This window comes from Pelodiscus sinensis, chromosome 6 (assembly GCF_049634645.1).
Source record: "Pelodiscus sinensis isolate JC-2024 chromosome 6, ASM4963464v1, whole genome shotgun sequence".
NCBI classification, from domain to species: Eukaryota; Metazoa; Chordata; order Testudines; family Trionychidae; genus Pelodiscus; species Pelodiscus sinensis.
Window position 1 is genome coordinate 124,584,337 of NC_134716.1, and position 24,653 is coordinate 124,608,989.

Here is a 24,653-nt window from a genome sequence, read left to right on the forward strand (position 1 = left end):
GAGTCCGAGCGACATGACACAGCCCCCATCGTGAGCGCCTCGCTGCTGCTGAGCCTCTCTGAGCTGTTTTTATTGTCAGTTTCATCCTGAGTCTATGTCACGCAATGATATTGCCTGGGCGCCTCTCCCTCCACCCCCCCGCTAAAAAAAGACAGTTTTCCTGGTGAGGACTGAAATTAAAACACGGCAGCCATTGATTGTAAGGCTGGCAAAGGAAAAGGGAGGCCAAAAAAAACCCCCAACAGCCTATCCTCATGGCTCCTCAAAATGCACTCGCTTCCCTTAGCTCACTGGGCACAATAGAAATTGACTGTCTCTCCAATAGCCATGCGCCTGGTGCTATTTATAGCCAGGGGCTGGGTTGGAAGGTACCATTCAGCTTCTCCCAGGCAGGCAGACCTGGGGCGGGTGGGGGGAGTGGAAGGGGGGGGGTGAGACAGAATAGAGGCAAAAGCAATTCTCCCTCTCATTCCCCCCATCCGGTCCCTCCCCTGCTCGTCCATCCCCGCACCACCCCCACCCCCCAGTCTGGCTGGGCATTTGAACCGATCCAGCCTGTTTAAACGGAAAGGACACCGATCCTCAATGTAAAAAAAAAAAAAAAAAAAGAGAGAGAGAAAAAAAAAAGAAAAAAAAAAATCCGCTCAGAGCCAGGGAGCGAGGGAGGAGTGTGTATGTGTGTGTGTGCGGGCGCGAGCGAGAAGAGAGACGCGCGGGGGGGAAAAAGAGGCAAGAAGATTTTCTCTATGTATATAAAGATGGCCACGTTAGCGAACGGACAAGCAGACAATACCACCCTGGGTAGCAATCACCCCAGCCCCAGCACCAACGGGCACATGAACGGATTAACCCACAGCCCCGGGAACCCCGCCACCATCCCCATGAAGGACCACGATGCCATCAAACTCTTCATTGGGCAGATCCCCCGCAACTTGGACGAGAAGGACCTCAAGCCACTCTTCGAGGAGTTCGGCAAGATCTACGAACTGACGGTGCTGAAGGACAGGTTCACCGGCATGCACAAAGGTGAGCCGCCCCCAACTTTCCCAGGCAGGGTAGGGACTGCCCGAGCCGCCCCGGAGGAGAAGCCGGGGGAGGCAGAGAAAAGACTGGCTCCCTCGCGGTGTGTTTAGCCGGGTTATTTTTTAATGGAGTAAGCACGCTTTGGGCTCGGCTATCCCTCCAGCCCGCCGGAGAGAGCGCGGGGAAGGCAGCCCGGGCTGGCCAGGAGGCAGCTGTCCACAGACGGGTGGTGCTGAAATAGACAGAGGGCTTTTTTATTTATCTTTCCTCGCCGCACATTTTCACTCAAGAGGGGCGGGGGAGGCGTCTTTTCCAGCTATTCCTTATTGGAGAGCCATGATCTTAAAATAAAGGCACGGAGGGGGAGGCTGGGTTCATATTTTTTTTAAGCGTGGGAGAGGGAAAAAAAAAAAGAACCCAAGAAAAGAAATCGCAGGCAAGGTTCTATAAAATTTGCAAAGTAGCCCTGAGAGATAAGGGGGGGGGGATCGCGAAAAGGGGGAGCATTAGAGCACCCCGAGCCACCGTCGCATGCATACACTTGCTTTGGCGGGGCTGCTCGCGTCTGCGGGCAGGCTGGAAGCGATCAGTAACTTTTTGATTTTATTTTAATGGTCGGGAGCGGCGATCGGGTAGCCTCGTCCCTTCCCCAGCCTCCGCGGTAGCGGCGGGATGGGGGTCTGCAAATGTCTCACCCTCCGGGCTGTCATGGTTGGATGTGGAGTGTAGATTAGCAGGATACCACGGGAGTTTGGGGCTTGCAACCAGATTGATCGCCGGGCATGAAAAGTAGGACGAAACTGAGCAAGTTGGAGGTAATTTACATAGCAGACCCGCTTACAAGCAGGATGCGTTGGTAGCCCCCTTGAAATTACCTTCTTAACACTTGATGTTCTTGGCACGATGATTTTATTTTATTGGTGTATTATTGTGTCTGATCCCTAAGCTAGCATTTAGTGTTGCTTTTGAAAGAGGACGCCGCCTTGCTCAAACAAAACCCAAATAGGAGAATGTGGGCACTTTGGCTCCAGAGCAGGGGAGAGACAGATTCATTAAATTCGGGTTTAAATACCAACCTCTGTTAACCTAGCAGACGCCGGCTGGATAGCATCCCAGAGAACCATTTCCTTGGGTTAGTATCTCTTCAGCTGGTTGGAGGAGTTGTAAATCTTAAAGTTAATGGCATGGCTAGAAGTCAACTGCTCCTCCGCCCCGGGAAGGAGTGCAAACATAATCATCCTACCTTCTTCACCAAAACAATGTGCGGAACAAGGAAACTGAACAAGGCTTGTAAATTACACGGCATTTTCCCCTCCGCCTTCCCCCCCCCCCCCCCCCCCATGATCAGTGAAACCTAAGAGCTGTTCCACCTTGCAGTCAAGCTTCCTAGAAACCACATCAAGGTTAGTGTTTGATGTTTATCATTTAAGCAAGTCGTCGATACACATCAGCTGAAGGGAGGTGAGGGGCTCGGCGCTTGTGCCTGGTAGACGAATTGCAGGGAGCGGTGTGTGTGAATTGGTGCGGGTTTCTTTCTTAAGAACGAGGAGAGCAGAACCATCATACAACTTTACCACGTAGCGCTCCACCTGGGTGCACCATTCAGGCAGGAAGGCAGTTGGGGAGGGGGAGTCTGGCTGGAGAGAAAGTCTTGTATTTACTCTGTAATTATTCCAGCTCCGGGCAAACTTAAAATTCGACATAATATTGATCCCACCCTATCGCCCATCCAGTGACCGCAGAGATGTGTGGTTGGGCGCGCACACCTCCTCAGAGGGGAGAGAGAGGGCCAGCGTCTTGCCTGGATACTGTTGAGCAAATATCCCTGAAATAGGCATGCCCCGTTTCCCTCCACCCGTCTTTAAAGCTGCCCCCTAGAATATGGAACCTGGCCGGGGAGAAACCCCCCTAGTGCACACGGCTGTATAGAAACCAGCCTCTGAGAACTTCTGGACTTCGGAGGACCTCTGATGGTTCTGGGTTGAGAGCGGGGCTAGGCACCGACCTGCCAGCCTTTGAGAGATCGGTTTGATTTAGTCCGTCCGAGACGCGTTTGAACTCCTTTCGGGGGAAGCTGCTGATGGATTAGCTCATCCTGATAAAAATGTGCCTCTGGCTACCTGAAAAAAAAATTACTTTCTTGCCACTGGTGATTCATTACTGTGAAGCCAAAACGCAGGACGAGGCTTTGAAAAATCAGAATTGTGTTTTGCTTCTAGTCCCCCCTCCTTTTTTCTTCCTCGTTCGCCCCTTTTTTCTCATCTAAGTCCGCCACATAAAGCAGAATATTAACTTCTATCCCCCTTTTAGAGGAAGATTCGCATTCACTAATCCTCTAACTTTAGATCCATGAAGGGAGAGTGGCAATATACAACCCCAAGAAGCTTTCCACGATTGCTGCATAATGAGTCTACATTAATTGATGCCTGACCCTTAGGTAGATTTCCCTCGCAGACCTGTCCCTGGGAAGGACTCCAAAGGGTTAACGCAGCGGTAGTTTATTGAACTGCGTGGCAAGCGATCCCTTTATTAAATGCATAGAATTGTGGTGGTATTTATTTTTTTAACAATCATAGGGTAACAAGGTGGAGACCAGGCATCTTCGGTGTAAATCTACTGAAATGAATGGACTGGATAGATGCGAGTCAGCCTCGGTTCAGAGATCCCGTAGGGTGTTTCTCTAGCATGGGGAAATGGGGTAGAATAGATCTAAAGGTAAAGCTAATCATTGCCCCCCTACCCCCACCACCAACATAAAAACCCTCCCCCAAAGCTTTTGGACTCCCAGGATCTGTCACAGTGATTCCACCTCTGCCACCCAGCCAGCCCCTGGAGAGAAATACATTTGTTTTGCAGGCACGTGTGTGTAAGGAAAGATCGCCAGATCCCTGCACAGAAAGGGTTTCATGGCATGAGCGTAGCTTCTATGTCCCTTCCATCCCCCGATCCTCCCTTCTTCCTCACATGGGGTAGGAACAGGCACTCCTGTCCTCGGCTACTTGGTGGGGGTGTTGGGATGTTTTGCCAGCACAAATCTCGGCAGATTTGACCCACCCACACAGAGACACACACACATACAAAGAGAGAGAGTCAACTAATCACAGTCGAACAATTTAGCAAGCCATCCATTCATAATTCCACCCCCCATGCCTAGCAGCTGAGTATGCTTACACACTGAGTTACTGGGAGACATAAAGGTTAGGGCTCTCAGGATAGCCATATTACAATGCATGATTTGAAGTCATTTAAGGCCAATGTTAGGGGTATTTAGAATAATACTCATGAATTAAAGCAATCTAAATATAGAGCTGTCCCAAAAGATTGAGGCTGCCTTTTCTCCCCATGCCTCCTTGGCCCCCAAAGCTGCAATGTGTTTCAATTTGAAGCACACTGGGCCACATATTTAGGAAGTCCAAATAGATCTTCTGTGCCATTCAGTGACCCACAGGCAGGTTAGTTTACTTAAGGAGTGAAGTGGCGGGTGCAGGGAGATACCGCTACACTGTCCTTTCAAATCTCCTCTGGAAACAAGAACTCAGGGAAAACCACCCTGGCAGTCACATTGTTAGGATGATGTACTCAAATAACCCAAATCTCACTCAACAAATCAAGGAAGGCAGCTAGCAAGATGCAGGAGCAAAATATCTGCTTGTTTCCCCTGTTTGCTATGCTCTCTTCTCCAAAGCATGAGTGATTTTGGAATTTAAGACACCTGGGTGAAGGTACCCAAAGCTTCCATTCATTGTAGTCTCCCTCGAGAGAGTATACACACTCAGCACGTATTCAGTTTTTAGTTTACTCCAGAAATGCAAAGTAAAAACAATACTTATTACATTAAGAGCCACGATAGATAGATAGATAGATAGATAGATAGATAGATAGATAGATAGATAGATCTGAGGAAATGAAAAATGTAGTAAAAAAAGACCACAACTAAATACAGGTGCTGAATAAACACTTCCATAATTGAAACATACGGTTTGTCTAGCTGAATGCAGTACACATAGTATTTAGTATGGTAGTAAAGCAGACAAATTTTAGGGAGGAGAATGCACACATAAACTGGAACAAAAGAGTGGAAGCTTTATGCCTGCTATCTGAAGACCAATCCCTGAAAACTGGCAAAAGACAATTGGATAGCTTGATCTAAGCGAGGAAAAGAAAGCAAGGAAAAGAGAAAAACAAGCAACACCCAAAGAAGCCTCTATACATTAATAACTCTCCGTAGGAAAGCATCTATATCTATGTATACTCTATGTCAAACATATGGTCCAGATTGCTTCATAAATAAAAGGCTAGATTTTAAGTCTTTTTTTTCAGTGACCTGGACACAAATTCTGTTTTTTAATGGCATCTGCACCCAGTCCTGTCATGGTTGTTACAGTTGTGTTAGCATTTCCAATATAAACTCCAATTTTCAGGGTTCTCTCACTTGTCTGTTAAGTTTCGCAGTATGCTGTAAACTTGTTTTTTTCTCTCCGTCCCCGTATCAAATGAGATAATAATAGTAGTGGTTAATATAATGTGCTTAGTTCATGGCTATACTAGTAGGGGGTGAAGTGTGGGAGAGGAAAGAAAATAGACATTTGTAGTTCCAGGAGTTTTTTTCTTTGCATTCCTGCCGCTTTAGCCTGTATTGCGTAGCTATTTGTAAACCAAGATTCTTTGTGCCATTTCATGATAATACCCATTAGTGGGAAGAAGATGTTTTTTAAAGGACTGACTGATTTTTAAAGTGTGCCCAACAGAGTCACATATATGGGCACTGTAAAAGGGAGGCCATAAAGGCTATAAAAGCTTCCAAATACCTGAAGGATTATAGAGTGAGGTCATTGGACCAGAAATGACAGTCGGGATGGTAGAAAAGACTAGAAACACTGTCGCAGTGAGGACCAGGTCTGTGATCCATCTAGTTCACACTATGGTTTATGACAGTGGCCCGCGCCAGATGCTTCCGAGGCAGGTGCAAGGCACTCTCTGTGGGGGATGAGTCAAACGGGGTATTAGCAGAGTCTGGAATGGTCTTGTGAGGGACGTCGACAGAGTCATGGGGAATTTTGCCTGAGGGAAGAGGGAGTAAAGCAGCAGGAGCCCTGTCACATTCAACAGGAATTTGGATGCCAGTCTTTGAGAGGGAGGACAGATGAAGGAACTAGTGTGGCAGGTGGGCTGAGGGTGAAGGGGCTGGAAGATGGAGGAAGGGCCCTTCTGGCCACAAATATGCAGCATCCTCTTTAAGCCGGGGGGGAGAGGCTGGCGTACCCTCTGGGGAGGCAGGCCAGCCACGCTGACCTGGCCGACCATGACTACACCGTTTCAGTCCCTCCTATCAATCAAGTGTGACTAAGGGAGGGTTTCTGCAACAGGCAATAATGGCACCAAAGGAGAAATAATTGGGGGAGATGGCGCAGTCTATTGGGTGAAGTTACCTGCATCGGGAGAAGGAGGGAACCTCTAAACAGTTTCAACAACTTCAATAGGTCTTGGCTGTAAAGTTATTTTCATAATCCAAAACAGCAGAAGGCCACAAATTCCCCAGTGGTTCGTCTACTCACTCCTTTGTATTCGTGCCCTACAATGCTTTGTCCCTGAGTCTGTCTGAAGCAGGTGAACAGTTACATGAGCTAATTTGAGCACTGTCCTCAGATAACAGGGCTATGACTCTGCGCATCCTCCTCTCTTAAGCATCAAGGGCTGGCTTTCTGCTTCCCCTTTGGAGATCAGTAGGAGTTTTGCCATCTGGATTGATGGGAGCAGGATTGGGCCCAGGTTTGCATGTAATCAGTCACCTCTTCGTACAGTCCTGTGCTAGCCATATGGCCACATGATTTTTAAGAGCAGTATGTGTGTGGTGGGGGGGGGGGGATGGTTTTACATAGTCAACGACACTATCTCCAATCTGAGTTATTCCCTTCCGGAGGATTTGTTTCTGATTCCCTTTGATGGAACAAAGTCAAACTCAAAGGAAGAAGGGAAGCCAACAAGAGAAATATGCCTGATTACAAGATCCTTTAGTCCTGCCTCAGTGATACGAAAGGGAGTTATGACAGAGGTTGGTGTGAAGGATCCAGCTTTATCAATTGAAAACTGCAATGGGACTGGAGTGTGGGACGGGGAAGGGGGAAGAATTATGAATGGGAGAAACTAAGGCTGCTACTCTGTCTTAGCTCCATGGTCTCGATTATGGGGATTCTTTTTTCCTGCATCCTCCGGATGTGCCCTGGCCTGGCTGCAATCTCAGGGCATGATAGTCCGTTCACACGGGGCTGCAATATTTGATGGGAGCTGAAGTCAGGGCATCATTGTGGGATTTGCATGTGTTTGCTTGTGTCACTTGGAACCCCGGCCAGGACGCAACATGCAGGTGAATGCAGCTTTTAATGTGCATTCATTATGCACCCCCTGACATCTTTGCTAAGGAAGAGAAGGCTTATTATTGTAGCTGCTTAACATAACGACGGATGGGCACACACAGCCTCTCAGATAAAGTGCCTGACCATATGTAGGGGCTAAAAATAAATAATATACAGCTGTCTATTCCATAGGAACGAACGGGAAGACAGAAAGATGCAGGCACTGTGTTCAGTTTGTCAAGCAGGAGCAACCAAAAATATTGATCAAGGCAAGGGGAGAAAAATTGATAATGAACTGGACTCCAACAAGATTTTAATTGACAGTGACTTCCATGAGCCAGCTTTGGACAGTGTATATAAACTGACCACGTTGGGACTTTATTGCAAGGCACTCGCCTTTAATTAATTGTCACCTTTGTTAAGACGGGCTACAGATCAAAGGTTTAAATATACTTAACAGGTTCTTAGTAACAAACCCTTACCATGCATTAGAAATATCTGACAGCTCAGCCAATGAGGCATGCAGATTTCGATCTACCTCCCCCTTTTCTGTGTAGTTCTCCCTCCTTTATTCCAACAGGGACAATCATTGCTTAACATTAACCCTTTCCTAGGATGGGCATGAGATTGATGCTTTTGTCATTGGGAGGCTGTTGTTGTCTGGAGAGGTGGGCTGTACAGATGTAAGTTCAAGTATTTTGCAGATAGTGGATCCAACTTAGGCGCATTACAGCTCGACAGACAAAACTTGTCTCCTGGGCTTATGCCACACAATCCCTTCCCACTCCCCACACACGCCGCTGTTTATTTCTCTTATTGAACTCTCCAACACATTCCAGGATATAAGTTTGTACGAAAGGTGTCTTACTGAATACAGCTATGGGCGTAAAGTTTATAAAGATATACTGCTGCGTGCGTGTATGTGTGTGTGCATTTGTACATCTCTTTATGTATATCCACAATCATACATATATTTTGCATATCTATTCATGAAAACACCCGTTCAGTATACACACAGGTAAATATTTATCTGTGTGTGTGCAATATGCACACAGTCACATATCTCTCTACATATTTCCCTTCTCAAAATATGTACACCTCGAAAGCTTATTCTTAGGTAAAAGTGACAAGTGACTCGAATTCTTGGAAACAATATATGATGAGCTGAATGTGATACAAAGCTGTTTGTTCGTTGTACTAATTTAAGGATATAGTCACACTTAATTAATCCATGTCTAGTTTTTGTGTAGCATCTCGGGGTCTCAAAAATATAGAGTATCAGAGGGGTAGCCATGTTAGTCTGAATTTGCAAAAGCGGCGAGGAGTCCTGTGGCACCTTATAGACTAACTGAAGTGTTGGAGCATAAGCTTTCATGGGCAAAGACCCACTTCGTCAGATGCATGATGAAAAATATAGGGAGCTCTCCGGGCTGACTTTACAGCGTGCAGAAAGTGTGCCTCCTGACCTGAGTTTTCTTCAGACGGAATAAAAATGGAGCTTTGTGGGTCTGATTAGATCTGACTGTCTACTTGGACAGTTTCTAATACAAATTTCTATGCATATACTTCACACACAGAGCATGCATATACACATGTATAGAAAGGACAGCCTTACATTCGCACATAGTTCTCTTTTTTTTTTCTGTTTCAATCTCTAAGGATAGATTCACCTCACACAATAGCCATCACTCACTGCAAACACACACAAATAGCTTTGTTAGAGTCGACAGTTTCTTGCAGGTAGATGAATAAAGCAGCATCAACCTATTAATATCCCAATAAAACAGGGCTTCTTTAAAAGGATCCAGGGGGATGAAGGCTTTCAAAAGATCAAAATATACATCATAGAGAGCTTGTAGAATTCCCATGATTATGTTTCCACTACATAATGTTCTAATTCACTATTTGATCAATTCTAAGGGGACCCGTGTTTTAGGAGGGGCGGGAAGAATTCCAGTTTACTCACCTAAGATGCGTGAGGGGGAGTGAAAATCGCTCTTAAAATTATCTTTAGCCATGCAGTAATGAGCGTATCAATACTTCTTTAAGGAAAGTGACAGCCTTCTAGGAGACATTTAGTTCTGTGAGCAAAGGTCGCAATGTAGGTATTCTTCATTAATAATATTATTGATAGCTCCGGCGACCAGTCTAACCAGGCACTGTATAAAGGGACTGCTGTACCAGTCAGGAAGGAGAGTGATGCAGAATTTACAAAGTTGTCCTGTAACATTAATCCTATTGATTGAGTCTAAGAATATACTAAGGTACAGATGTTTTGAAGCGCTTCTTTGAAACGTTGCATGCCAGACAGATCCCGTTCCCGAGCAGACTGCGTTGGCATGTAACTCTTTGAAAGCTTAACACAGTCAAAACTCTACTTCCCTGCCTATTAAAAGCAGGGCTTATCCTTTCCCTGGTATTTAGAGAAAGGACTTGCCACCTGGCCCAAAAACAAAGTGATCCACTTCTCTGCTATCACAGATCTTTCTTTCAAATACGATTCTTGCATGACCGTATCACAGTAGCAAGAGGATCATAGACATTAGCGATAGCAAAGACTGCATAAGCCACCTCATCTAACCCTTATCGGTGAAAGATTGTGATCCTTACGAGCAATTTCACTTTGCTATCCTATGGGGTGCTGATGTCAAAAAAAGGTGTCTGAAACGCCTTTCACTTATATATTTTTTCTTGTTTCAAAACCGTTGAATGTAATGAGAAAAGAATCAAGGGAGAGGGAATCCACACACACAGATACAGACACGTACATAAACTCCTCACAATGCAGACAAGGGCTTGATCTAAACCCATTGAAATCAACAGAAAGACTCCCCTTGATTTCAAGGGAGTTTGGATCAGGCCTCAAGTTGGAAACAATTTTGCAAGATACTTCTCATGAGACAGAAGCTCTCCGTAATGCAGAATGCGACTGCCTTAAGATTGTTACTTGTATAAATCTAGACACACAGACCGGCTTGCATCCAAATCTACTAACTACTCCCTCTTCAGCAATATGCTGTCTGATCTGGGTTTGCTGGTTCATTCATTCAGTTACACCATTCAGCTCAAAGAGTCTCATTCTCCTTGCCGTACGGTAGTTTCAGGATGGTTTGCTTTGCATTATCCCTTGTTTCAGTTTCGAGGGCAAGAATTTTCCTTTTGCTGGGATTCAATTGCTTTTGAAAGCTATTTATTTGATCAAAATCAATCTTCAATAATACCTGGATTAGGGATCTGATTTTTCACTCTTTTGTGACAAGTGCAGTCCCTCATTTATGCAATCCCCTCCCTACAGCCGAACCTTTTTTAGTTTTTTTTTAAAGAAGACAAAGAAATGCAGATCTCATTCAATAGACTGGCAGTAAAAAAGAAAAACAAAACCCACATACCGTGGTGGGAAGGTAAAAACCTTTACAAAAGTCTTTAGAAGACGCGGTTATTACATTGTTGTTTGCAAGAGCAGGTACATAACTGACTGAGAGGCCCAGCAAATATGTATCTTACAAATGATTTCCCACCAAGTTCCTCTGGAGCAGAAGAGAAACACAACAAACAAACAAACCCACCAATACGTTGCAGGGGAATTTGCACAGAAAGATGCTTCTGGAGATGATGGTGATGTCATGGTGACAGTTTTTACTTTCTACTAGCCGGGATACTAAAAGTGAATGTCAAATTAAACAAAAGAAAAGAAAACATTGGTGTTCATCATTACTACCAGCTAGTACAGGCAGGGCAGCATGCTTCAGGGTGCTGCTCGGGCTTTCTGTTGTTTTCCAGAGAGGGAAGGAGTATGGTCTAGTGGTTATGGGCTCACTGCGGGTAAGTGGGGCTTCTGGATTCTAAATCTTAGTTTCGATAAAGATTCACCGGCACATTATGAGCATGTGGTTCAAACACTGATGCCTGATCCAAAGCGGTGGAGTCCAGGGGGAAAATTCAGTGAGTTTGGGATCATACCCTTAGCTTCTTCATCTGTGAAATGGAGATAAACTTCTGAAGGATGGGTAGAGGTGAGGTGAGGCTTAATCAATATTACTAAATGATTTTGAGACTCTTAGATGAAAGAGGCTTAGATCAGGGCAAATTATTGGGAGCCAGGCCATGCATAAAGCTGAGTTCGGGCTTTCAAGCATGGAGCCAGGAGGAAGGAATGGGTCTCAGATATTTTGTCTCTCTGGGCCTGCCTGCATGCGACGGTAGCCAATGGGAGCATTGCTGTTTAGTTCAGCAGGAAGCCGGATCAGGCCCTTTCTTTGTGATGTCGATACCTGCCACGATGTATTTCTCTCCTGACACAGGCTCTTGCCTGAAAAAAAAATCGGGAATGACTCATACAGGAATTGTGTATTGTTCTTATGATTGCTCCGTAGGGAGCTGCATGGCTCCGGGCGCTGGGAGGGAACTGGGCCATTCCTTTCTGCGCTCACGGCCTGGTGCAAAGACCCCTGAGTTGAATCAGGATTAGGCCACTGGGTCCCTAGCGAGCATGGGACTGTGGCCACAGACAGCTCCACGCTGATGGCTCCTCAGTGATTCAGGTTAATCAAGTTGGTGGGCTCTGCCCATTGGTTAGCCCGAAGCCCATTGAAGTCAATGGCTCTACTCCCGCCTGGCACCAATGGACTTTGGATCCCGTGCCTGGTGAACAGACCACCACAATGAGCACGAGAGGGAGAGACGGGAGAGTGTGCTTCTTTTATCCCTCCATGGCCGGGAGGGCCAGGGTAGGGAGAGGGATCTAAACATCACGACGTGGATAAACAGAGGCTCCCAGTGGACAGATGGTTAAATCTGCCTGAAACTCATCTGAACGCCCTGCCAGCAAAAGGGGGATTGTCAGTGTATCCCCTACCATTGGCAAATCAAGCAGGTGGATTTTGTTTCGGGGGGCTGTGGGTTATCGGCCACTACGTCAATGCCCCACATTTCAGTGCTCATCCCTTTCCCGCGCACTGGTTCGACAGCCCAGCGCACAGGCAGGGAGCTGGCAGAAGGCTGGCTGTGAATCCCGGATGGCCCAAACTCACCCAGCCAGCTTGTTCCCATTCACTTTCCTTGCTGGAGTGACCCGCCGCGTTGGCGGCTGGGATGCTGTCGGAAGGCTGGTCTCATGTGCAAGCAGTGGGATGCCGTCTGATGGCCGGCAAGCCCACGCGGTCTCCGTTTCGCAGGGCGAGCATGGCGGTCACGATCTCGATACTTACGTAGCTTTGCCGATGGCAGGCAGGGGAAGATGGGTGGGTTGGTTTTTGATAAGAGGGGGGTTGTTTTCTCTCCAGTCTAGTCTCCCCAGCAGCGGGTGCTTTGTGTTTTTTTTAAATGATCACTGGCTAAAGCTGGTTTACAGGTGGTGGGCGGAGGGCACAAAGGTACTGGTTAAATTCAGAGTTTCTGATTCATCACCTCTGGACTCCTCCCCTCCCCCCTGCTCTCTCCTCACTTGGACCCCCTGGCAGGATTCCTGGCAGTGGGTTTGTTGTTCAAGCAACACACAGCTGGCCCCACTGTGCTAGGGAACTAGACTGGATTGCTGGGCCGGCTGTTTATTCCCCCGTCCTAGAACAAGGCCCTTGCCCTTGCTTTCCAGGCTGAGTTTCTTTGCGCTTTGGGTGGGTTTCCAGGCCTGGCTGCTGATGTGGAATTCCCAGCCCCACTCTTCGCCCTCCCGCTGGAGTTTCCATGGGCACGCTCTCGTGCCAGTTCTCGGGATCGCTCTGTCAACCTCCCTAGGCGCAGATGCTTGCCTCGGAGACCCAGCTCTTATGCCCAGCTGCTGCCTTGTTCCATTCACTTCCCAGGGTCTATTTCCCAGGCTTTCCCTCTCTGGACCGGATTCCTGGTTCCATACGGTTGCTGTCAGGGTCTCTGATTGGTGCTCAGTCCTCACTCCGTGCTGTTGCCGGCCACTGCACAGCCTCGGTGTCTAGGCCTTGGCGCTCAAGTTGAACGCCCGTCATCCGAGCCTGTCTCCTTGCTTGTCTGACGTTCAACCAACAGGCAGGACTGTGGGCACGCTCAGGATTTCCACGGGAGACACGGCACTCATGGCAGACATTAGAAGGGAGCAAACTCTGTCCATCCAAGCCAAAGAAACCAGTCTCAGGGAAGGAGGAGAGGGCTGTAGAGGAACAAGGCTCTGTGTCCTCCATAGAAGATCAAAACCCAATGACTATCTAATTGCACCAATATTTTTCAAGTCAAATCAATGCCAGATTTCTCCCACAATGATCCCTCCTGTATTTTCCTGGGGTTTGTTTTCCGTGCACAGCAGGAATGCTACTCCTTACTGGCAGATTTTCCTGTAGCCCTGAAGCTCCTAAATCCTTCTCACCCCCCCCCCCCAAAAAATGTCCCACAGAGGAGAGGCAGTGTCTTCTGGGATCATGGCACCAGGAGTCAGCATAGCTCTGTTCGGTTGCCAGCTAGCACCCAGTGTCACCTTAAACACGGGCTTTAAACCGATCGGTGTCTTAATTTCTCTGTGTGCAGGAAAGAGAATCGTGATACCTGGCTTTGCGAAGGACTTTGTGTGGGAAGCGTCTGCCCTAGTACAAAGTGTTTAATAGTATTATTAGGTCTGGCTTGTGTCTGTGCTGTGGGACTGGCCTTTTCTTGATCTAGCAGGTCAATGCAAAGAGCAGCGAAGCCAGAATCACTTTTCTTTGCCAGTGTCAGGGGCTGTTTTGGAAGTCTTGGCCGTCGCTGTGTGCCGGTCCTGTGGATCTACTTGTTTTTTTTTCTGTTACCCCTCCCTCGGTTCCCTTTAGAAGCTTTGCCTGCCCATCCCCTGCCCCTGCTAGTGTGGTTTTTTTTGTAAAACTGCTGGCGGGGTGCATCTGTGTGGGTGTATTTGTGTGGGCAACCGCACAAGCCGCCGAGCGAGGCGTCGAGCATGGTGTAATGTATTTAGCAAAGGAGAATGCAGACCACAGACAAAAAAGTGCAGAGAGGAGGAGAGGGAAAATACTTGGAGCCGGGGAAGAGGGAGTTTGGCAGAAGGGGGAAACGAATGCATTTCCTGGTTTGTTGCTTGTTTGTTCTCATGGAGGCCAGCTGAAAACACAGAGCAGTTGAAAGGAATCCAGAAGCATTTAGCAGCTTCTTTCGAGATGGCAAAATTCAAGTTGCCGGCACAAGGCAGCGCTCGTCAGAGCTTAGATTTCCTTATGCTTGGCTTTCCTACCAGGGAAAGTGTCGGATCATCTATTCAGATCAGGACAGCCAGTGGTGCCAAAGGTTTAATCAAATATTAAACATGGTCAGTAAACTTGAACCAACATGGGATGTGCAGCGGCACTGCTCACTTTCAAGCAAGCATACTGGAGGAGAAAGTTTTCTCTCCTCACTAGCTGACTGGGATTTGCTGCAGGCAAAAGGAGCTTGTTTTAGACATCTATCTATCTATCTATCTATCTATCTATCTATCTATCTATCTATCTATCTATCTATCTATCTATCTATCTATCTATCTGCTACCTAGCTGCCTAGCTATCCTTCAAATCTGTGTGTAAAAGGTTTATGCATAAATGTAAAATATATGCACATATATAACATGCAGAAGTGTGTTATGCATATGTATATGCATGCACTCACAAATAGATAGCAATGCACGTCGGTCTATGTGTGTGTGTACATATTTGCCGGTAGGTGTACATATGCACACATATCTCCATGGGGATGTGTGTATTATATTCACACACACCTATATCCTCTGTGTGTGTGTATGCTGACATATGGATAGTATGTATATGTCCCAGCATTTGCTTATTCTGATGGAAAGGGTAGTCTGGGATGGAGTGCTTTGCAGAGAGTTGGTTTATGACTTTCCCTCGGCCTTCTATTATTCATTCTCTCTGATTTTTATCTAATCTCTCTCTGATTGTCCTGGTGCAGCTTAATAGCCAAAGTGAATTTTTATTACATCATCAATATAATCTCCAGCTAATCAGCATCCGTGTGTGCTGCAGTGTACCCTTTAGCTTTTTGTCTGTGTTCATAAATAATAAGAATGATAATTTGGACCTTCTTTTTGTTTGGGTTTCTGGTATCAGGCGAAGTGCTCCTGCCGCGGCTCTTTCACTCCACCTATTTTGTTTTTGCAATTTTACAGCCCACTATGTCTGCTCAGCTTGACTATTTCCCAGCTTAATTTGTGGGTGCCTAACATTTAAATCATGGGAGATTGTATATACGCATTGGGAAGGCAATGGAGGTGTATGTAAAGTGAACTGCAGCATTGTGCTGTAGAGACACATACAGACCTCTTTATACACAATTTGTTCCTCACAACGGTGTGGTAAACTGTTTGCATACACACATCTAATCGATAGCTTTCTACAGTACACTCAGATGTATCCTTTTTCTGTGATGTAGCAACCTCTAGCTCGAAGAGCAAAAGTCTCGGAGTTGGGATTCCTTGGTTCTGGTCCTGATTTGTTTCACTAGCTCACCGTGTAATGTTCATCAAGTCCCCGAGAGCTAAGAGCATTGCAGGTCAAATTCTTACATTCTTGTGCCTCAGTTTCCACCTCTGGCATCCGAGATCAATGCAAAGAAGCGCATATTGGACAGCATAATGTCATCCTGACATACAAAATCAAGGGTTCGATACGAGCTGCTACCACTTAAGAAAAGAGATCTTGGAGTCATTGTGGAAAGGTCTCTGAAAACATCCACTCAACATTCAGCAGCAGTCAAAAAAGCTAACAGAATATTAGGAACTGTTAGAAAAGACTTAGAAAATATGACCACAAGTAGGATAATACTAGTATATAAATCCATGATAAACCCAGACCATGAATACTGCATGTAGTTCTGGTTATCCCATCTCAATAAAGACACATTAGAATTGGACAAAGTACAGGGAGGAGCAACAACATTGATTAAGGGTATAAAACAGCTTCCATATGCAGAGAAAAGGAATAAGGAAGTGATATTCACCCACTTATATTATACCTAGTAAAAGTAGGCAGCGGATTTAAAACACACATAAGGTAGTATTAAATCACACAACAGGTGGTCAACTTGTGGAACTCATTGCTGGGAGATATTGTAAAGGTCAAATGAACAACTTTCTTCAAAAAAGGATTCGATAATTCATGGGGGATAGATCTGTAAATAGGTATTAGCCAAGGTGGTCCAGGATGCAATCCCATGCTCGTTGTGTCCCTAAACCAGGGGTGGCCAACCCATTTAACAAAGAGAGCTGAAACAGTAGCGGAAAAAATGAGAAGAGCTGCACCAGAATTGTCGAGCAAAAAAAAGGAAGCTGCCCCTTTAAGAAACCAGCTTAGGCTTTTTGGTCATATCACATATCAGGCTCCTGTCGACGGCCGCCATCATGGATGCCATTTTGCATTGCCACCCCAGTGAGCACAGGGGAGCCGGGGTTTGGGGCAGCGGCTGCTTGGGAGAGGATGCAGGAGCGCACTTTCGGGGGAGAAGAGCTGCATGCAGCTTGCAAACTGTGGGTTGGCTACCCCTGCCCTAAACCTTCAAATGGCAAAAAAATGTATAGACAATCCCTGCTTTCTCCGGAGAGTACATTTATTCTGCATACATCCAGCACATAAACTGTAATGTCTGTGAACCAATAGGGTTGGGATTGATTCCTCTATATTTGCCCTGCACTGAACACAAACACACAGCCAGAGCTCAATCAACTGAAATACAAAAGAGAAATACAAATTGCACATACCTATGCACACACGGGGTACTTGACAGCAATGTACATGGGAGGATGGACACCTACCTCTTTACGATAAAATGGAGTGATAGCACACTGGCCCCACTCCAGCAAAGCACATGCTTAATTTAATGATGCAGTAGCCATGCTTAAATCCATGGGTGCTTTGATGGATCCCAGGTCTTGAGGCCTATCGAAGGTACATAAAGAAGAACTACATAAGTTGAAGTTTGATGAGATTTGCTGAGAAAGCAAAGCACCGTGACTCAGAAACGGCTCACGTTAGATTGCAAGGTATTGTAACTGGAAAGCAAAGTCTCCTCATGGTGAATACATGATAGGACTTGTCCTACCATCTCTACAGCATTTCCTACCTCTTAATAGGCTTCCTTTCCAGCTTTCCCAATAGGGAGTGACAAGTCAGAGCGGATCAGGGAATGGCTTTGGTTCCTGCAAACATGTGGGAAAGGAAAACAACAGCAAAAGTTTTCATTCCTATCCAACGTTTCCATTTTGTCAGGGAAATCCCTCTCCCAACAGTCTATCAAAATCAGATGTTTTGTTTGGGGAAAAAAAAGCGCTTTTCTCATAGAGGGAAGACATATTTTGTATTACAAATTGAAACAGTTCAAGTAAAGATTAAGTCCTCTCCTGTTCTCTTACTCCTTCTGCACACCAAAATCCATATGCAGGGACTCAGAACTGGAATCGGGGTGGGGGGGAAGGGGAAGTAGGGACTCAGTACCTTTCAGGACTGGGCCTTGACTCTGTGTACTGCAGGAGATGGATTCTTTGCATTCTGCGTGAGTGTGGAAGCCACCGGAGATAACGTCTCCCAGCTGATTTGCATGTCTTTCTGACTTGTTTGCTTTTTAATTTATTGCATGTGTATTGCCACGGTTTATTTATTTATCCCCCCAACCAACCATCCCTGAATCTACCAGCTACATCCCCTGGGGTGATACGAAAGCCGTCTCATCCTTGACAAAAATCTACCTTGAAGAATGAAGAGCATTCCCTGTTTGTAACTGGAAGACATGAAAAAGAACGCCTCACTTATCTGAATTTGCTGTGCATCCAAGCACTGTTTATGGAGATTTACAATACCTCGCCTCTTCATTGCTCAGCGCGGGCTAGGGGATTTTAGGTGGCAATATTAGCCGTGGTGTTAAAAATGCATTGGAAGGCACGGGGTGGGAGATTAGTTGGATAGAAAGACCCATGAATGAAGGGTTAATTACATTCAAAGAGGCCATCGTGGGGAGCACAGAAGGCAATAGGTTTCTTTTCTTCAAAATTTACTAAATAGCTGGAAACACGGTTTAATGAATTTTAATGGGATCATTCTGAATTCCATGTATATTGCATCTGCTGACTGTAGGAAGTCAAGGTATTGTTGGAAGGAAGAGTATTGCCCTACTTTAGGTTTCACAGTTCGGTGTGGTTTTTTTTTTTTAATCCCACAACAAGCACTTGATTCAGAAAATATACATTTCTATCCTGATTAAAAAAAAAAAAATTCCCTTGCAAATGCACTGTCTGGGAGTCTTCGGCACCATAGATCATTCTAACATTCTCCCATGTGCTTTACACTTCTTGAATCCAGTTGTGCCACCAAGACAAAGGTGCCTTTCGTATCTTTCCCAACGAAGGAGCTTTTTAATAAGAGTTATGCCCCAAGTGATGTCGTGTAAATCTAGGGTCACTGATTTCTTCCAGGAGTAGACTATAGCAAATGAGAAGAGAATTGGGCCCATTCTGGAGGGACGGAAAGAGAGGGAGGGAAGGATGTTGTTTTTTATTTAAAACCTAGTGTGTCTGGGCTGGCGTCAGACTGGCCTAGCTCTTTTTCAGCAGGGCTCCCGCAGGGGCAGCCAAAAGACAACGGACTCCAGGACAGCAAGGTCAATGTGACGGTACCGTAGAGACAACATGTGAGGTAACAGCCTGTTACAAATGTCGATGGGTTCAGCTTGGCCGGGCCCACGTGAGGTAAGTCAGCAGCTCCATCACACTTTCAGGAAGAGGGAAACAGAGGCAGGAAAGTGAAAATATTTCACGAGGGGGGGCAGCATAGAGTCAGGGTCCAAGCACAGATTACAACTCAAGGGCATCTGGCTTCCAGGCCTGTCTGTTTTAGAGACCTCTAGGTTGCTCCTTCCTCTCGTATCTGGGCCCCAGCCGGGTTTCTGCATGTCAGGCAGGACACCATTTCGGGTAGCAGACAGCATGAAGCAGCCACGCCCTGTTTCTGTTCACTCGCGGGCTAGTCCTACCTGACAGACTCTTCATCTCCCATGAAGGGCCTAGTTTCTGTTCCCCCTGGAGTGAATGGCTACACAAAAAGAGACACTAATATAATTTTAATCGGGGTTTCCAATTCTGGGTCATGGCTTGTATGGGCAAGCTGCTAGCTGGCCATGAGACACTTTGTTTACCTGCCTTTCCACAGGTACGGATGATCGCCGCTCCCATTGGCCGCGGATCACTATTCCTAACCAATGAGAGCTGTGGGAAGCAGTGACCCCGACCTCATCCCATTGGCCGGGACTGACGATCGCCCATACCTGCATAGGCAAAGGTCAACCAAGTGTCTCACGGCCAGCTAGCGGCTTGCCCTCACAAATCGCGACCTGGAGTTTGAAAACCCCTGGTTTAAATGATTTAGAGCCCTCGTACGCATACAGTTAGAGTGACATATAGGTGCTTATGGTATTCTAGTTTATTCCTATAGGGAAGGGGTATGAAACCAGTATAATGGAATCCATGCTAGTCCATAGTACTACTATTATAACTTTTTTGGTTAAAAAAGTCAGACCCCCTAACTGATATATGGATGTAAAACCTGTCTGTTGAGGAGAAGTCCCAGAGCCGTTTGAGGGAAATGACTCAAAACTCCCAAAGAACAAGGACTGCCTCAAGCTACAGAGCTAGGATATAGGGCATGTCTACACTTATGGGGAGATCGGCACTGTGGTGATGGAATGCTCGGGGGTCAATTTAATGGGTCTAGTGAAGACCCACTAAAGCAACTGCCGATTGTTCTCTTATCAACTCCACCGGTACTCCACCAGAGTGAGACGCATAGGAGAAGTCGGTGGGAGAATTTCTCCTGTTGACCCCCCTGCCAGGAAGACCTTGTGGCACCTCGACCTAAGGTATGTCGACTTCGGCTACGGTACTCCCGTAGCTAGAGTGGTGTAAATTAGGTCAACTTCGCCCCACTGTGGAGACCTGCCCGCGGGTGTGGGTTCATCTTGCTTGTAAAGGGGCTTGTGTAGATTTGGGATTTTGGTTTGGCATATGATGGAGCCAGGGGCCAGCTACCAAACTCAGATTTGGCTCTTCTTCCCCAGTGCTCCCAGCACACAGGTCCACGGTGGCTTTTTCAGACTCGTCTACTGACAAGCAGGCAGCAAGGTGCTTTTTTTTTTAATGGCACCCATATATTACCCAAGCAGCTAAATGCCGGACAAAATGCCAACTAGGTTACCCGAAATGCCAGCATCCCGGGACCTGAAATCAAACCGAAAGACTTTGTCATCCAAGTGACCCTTCCCCAGGCTTTTTACTTTGTGTATATTGTCTCAATTCAAGTGGAAGGAACCCCTGTCCCTTCCATCTTTCCCAGCCGTAGACTCCTCTTAAGGCATTATCAGCTTGCCAGCAGGGTGCCTTCGCTCTGGTCACAGCAGTTCTGCAGCTGTCAGCGCTCAAGCAAAGTGTTAAACAATACTTCAGATGAGATCAGGTTGCTGTTTCTGCCCCGTCTCCCTGTGCCCCAGATGCTGCAGTGTTTTCTGTTTGCTGCCTGCTGAAATGACGGCAAGCTTTTTTCTCCTCCTCCTGCTCATCAACGGGGACTGTTCTCTCCTGGGGAGGGAGAAAAATCAGACCATCGGTTTCTTCTACACAATCAGGAAGTATCGCGAGTCTGAGGGGAAATTGCCTGTTCAGAGAGGTTGTATGGTCACATCAGAGGAGCGTCCCAATGTACCGGTGCTGAGGCAAACTCTGATTCACCGCCAGGCCTTATGGAATGTCTCCCATCACTAGTGACTTCTGTTTTACCCGCTCTTCGCAACAGTCCTAACACTGCAGCATCATCCCCTTGGGAGCTGTGAGTCCACAGCTGTGCCTTTCTATTCCTAGCCCTGCCCGCTGGGTCTCTGTGCTGGCCCGGGGCACGCCGCTTCCAGAGAAAGTTTCCAGAAGAGGCCACTAAAAGGTTTGGGGCCGACATCTTTGGTGCCATATCGGAGTCTTCCGTTGGGGACTCAAAATGAGTCACCACTTCTGCAAATGTGGTTCCCCAACTCCTTTGGTGCCTCAGTTTCCCTCTCTACAACCCGGGGACAATGATCCTTCTTCCTTTGTAAAGAGCACGGAGATCCTGTGGATGTGCCAGGAGTTGTAGTACTACAGCCCTGGGAACAGACCTGCCTTCTCAGTCCTGCCACTATTGTCTGGATAGATAGTCCTTAATTATCCAGAAAAGTTACTGAGCTTTTGAACCAAGAGGTGGTCTGACCTAATCTGGACCAGGATCTGTGAAACCCCCAAACTTCTTTTCGGTTGCAGTTTTCTCATGCTGGGGATAATGACTGAATCACTGTTGGGGAATTAACTTTTCTCCTCGGATGTCTATTCGCGCACTGACCCTGTGCTAATAAATCAGCCTGGGTTAGCTCTCGGAAGGACAAAGGTCAGCATAGCTGTGTCTCTCCGGCACACCAGATACAATGCTGCCACATTGTGGCTTGTTCCTATCGGTTCTGCTGCACAGGATGAATGCACGTTCTGCTCGCCTCCCGGAACGGAGCTTTTCCCTGTCTCTCCAGGGAGGACTCATCCCTGGATGACTCACATGTCTCCCCTTTGCACACACCATTCAGTCTGATGCTTTTGCGCGCACACTAACCGAAACAAAAAACAAAAGACCCCGCACCCGTGGCTGTAAATGACAAACAGGTTGCACCTTTCCACAGCTTTTCTAAGCCCGGTTCCAGGGGCTTCCTCCAAAGTTAAATAAAATTCAATGTGTCTTCAGTTGAAGGCAGGATTTCACTTCCGTCAGTTTCAGACACAAAGCTGCTGATTGGAATCGTTGATGCTGTCGGGTGCTCAGCCCTCCGAACCCTTGCTCAGGTAAGGAGTTGCTTTCAAGGGCACTACGTGTCGGACGAACTGCTCTCTGGATTGCTTTTGTAAGCCTTCTATAAAAAAAAACCCCCCAACCACTTGCCTCTTATTGTTCCCAGTTCTACCCCCTCTTCCTTTCTCTGAAAAATCCCAGAGCAGGGCAGGAAATTAAACCTCTCCACACAACAAAAGGCTTGGTGTGATACTGGCTTTTCCCTCATATATTGTACAGTGATTTATAATGGGGAGGGAGAGGATGGAAAGGACTGACCAAGGAGAAGAAACTCACTTTCCTCATCTTACACACACACACAAATCCAAACCAACACCGCCTTGCACAAAAGGAAATTCCGTTTTAGGAAAGTCTTTCAGGGGTGAGGAACTTAAGGCCCAGGGGCTAGATGCAACCCCTGGCTTGCCTGGATCTAGCCCCTGAGGCTCAGGGCTCCCCTCCCAAATTTGGGGAGCCCAGGTCGGTGCTTCAGCCTCCCCCTGTGGGGCTGGAGAACACAAAATCTACCAGCTTGGCCCCCCATAGGCTCTGGTGTATGCGAGGGGAATGTGGGGACGGCCACATCAGTGAGGGTTGGTTTGGATTTGTGTGTGTGTGTGTGTGTGTGTGTCACTTGAGTGCGGCCCAAAAGATCCCCCACCCCTGTAAAAGCAATCAGCCACACACACACGTAATAAATGTGTCGGGTGAGAACTGCTACCATCTGTGTGTGTATCATGACCATCACAGCTTCTGGGTGATACTGTGCACCCTCGTTGTGCTCCATCTCAGGCTGGCCCTAGATGCTCAGTATTGGGGCACCAGGAGGGCATGGAGGGGCTGGATTCACTATTTAAAAATAAAACACCCATCCAGAGTCGGGCAGCCAGTCAGATACCTAGGAAATCTGGGATTTTACATGTTTTGAACAGTCACATTTGGCTCCTGTGTCAGCATTTGGTCATTGTTTTCACTGGATAGCGCTGCCCATACTTTGGCCTTTCTTGCACAAAAAGGGGGCACTTTCAAAATCATTTGATGGGGGGGATGTCCAGGCAGCACCAGGCCTCTGATTGTGGTTGCTGCTGGTTAGGCACACTGCAGTAACCTCAGTGTGTGTGGAGGCTGTTCTAAATCCGGGGAGCAAAGGGATGAACTGTCCAAGAAGGCTGTTTTCGAGCCACAGTGCTGTTCCCTCGGCTGCTCAATGCTTTCTCGCTTTGCCAGGCCGGAGAAATTCCGCTGGAGCCGGGATGTCTCCGTTCCCTGCCTATTTTCATATCCTCAGTATTCTCTGCTGGGAACCTAGATGCTATCATGTGCCTGTATTTATTGGAATAGCTGATGAGTCTGGCCTTTTGGGTAGCTGCATCTCACAGAGACTGTGTCTGCGCTACACACCCTCGGCTAGCACAGCTGTGTCGGCAAAGTGTAGACACCGAATGCGCCAACAGAAAGAGGTCTGCGGGTACAGCAATAGCACCCCCACACAGGAGGTTAGCTAAGTGGACAGCTCACTCATCTGCCAGATGTGACTACGCTGAGGGTCGAACAGTGTACAGAGCAACTGTGCCGTGCGGACTGGTGTGCTTGTAAAAATCCTCCAGTGCAATCCCCCATCTACTCCTAACAGAGTCAACCAAGAAGCCCCCAGGAGCCCTGCATGGGGCTTGGCACTAGTCTTGGCAACAGACTCAGTATTGGATGGGTCCACCTTGATGCTCATGGAAGGGGTCACTTGACAGCCCCGCTGGTCTCTGACTAGTGGACTATGGCTGGCTGCAACCCAACCTTCTTACCTCATGCGTTTCCTCACAAGTCTGTGGCTCGTGTCACTCTTTGGATGTGTCTACACTGCAGGGTTTTTTCGAAAACAATAGCCTTTTTTTGAAAAAAACGTCACCTGCATCTAGACTACAGCCGCGTTCTTTTGAAATTAAATCGAAAGAATGCGGCTTTTCTTTCGACGGCGGTACTCCTCATTTCACAAGGAAGACCGCCTTTTTTCGAAAGTGCTCTTTCGAAAAAAGGCGCTATGTAATGCAAACTGCTTTTTCGAAAGAGAGCATCCAGGCTGCCTGGGTGCTGTCTTTCAAAAAAGTGGCTTGCTTTTTCGAAAGTACTGCTTGCAGTCTAGACGCTCTTTTTCGAAAGAGGCTTTTTCGAAAGTATCTTTCGAAAAAGCCTCTTTCGAAAGAGGCTTGCAGTCTAGACATAGCCTTTGTGTGAGGGGAAGAGGCAGGACAGATGCCAATCAGTCCTTCGGTGCTCTGAGGGTACATCAATCCTATTCAACTTATTCATAAATGACCTGAAGAAAAGGGGTAAGCAGTGAGGTGGTAAAGTTTGCGGATGATACCGAACTGTTTAAGATAGTCAAGACAGAAGCAGACCATGAAGAACTTCAAGAAGATCTCACATAACTGAGCGATTGGCCAACAAGATGGCAAATTAA

General features: G+C 46.9%; 1 protein-coding gene across 13 annotated transcripts in view; it reads left to right on the plus strand.

The window, feature by feature from the left end:
* Nucleotides 1–500: 500 nt before the first annotated feature.
* Nucleotides 501–24,653, plus strand: part of CELF4 (CUGBP Elav-like family member 4) — a 996,171-nt gene continuing 972,018 nt past the window's right edge. For 4 of the 13 annotated variants that reach the window (XM_075932767.1, XM_014573598.3, XM_075932769.1 and 1 more), the window contains exon 1: nt 505–1,026. In XM_075932767.1, coding sequence (XP_075788882.1) covers nt 675–1,026 — 352 coding nt within the window. In that variant the 5' untranslated portion in view covers nt 505–674. Of the gene's footprint in view, nt 1,027–24,653 lie in introns of all 13 variants that reach the window. The other 9 variants (XM_075932760.1, XM_075932759.1, XM_075932762.1 and 6 more) reach the window with 6 other exon arrangements.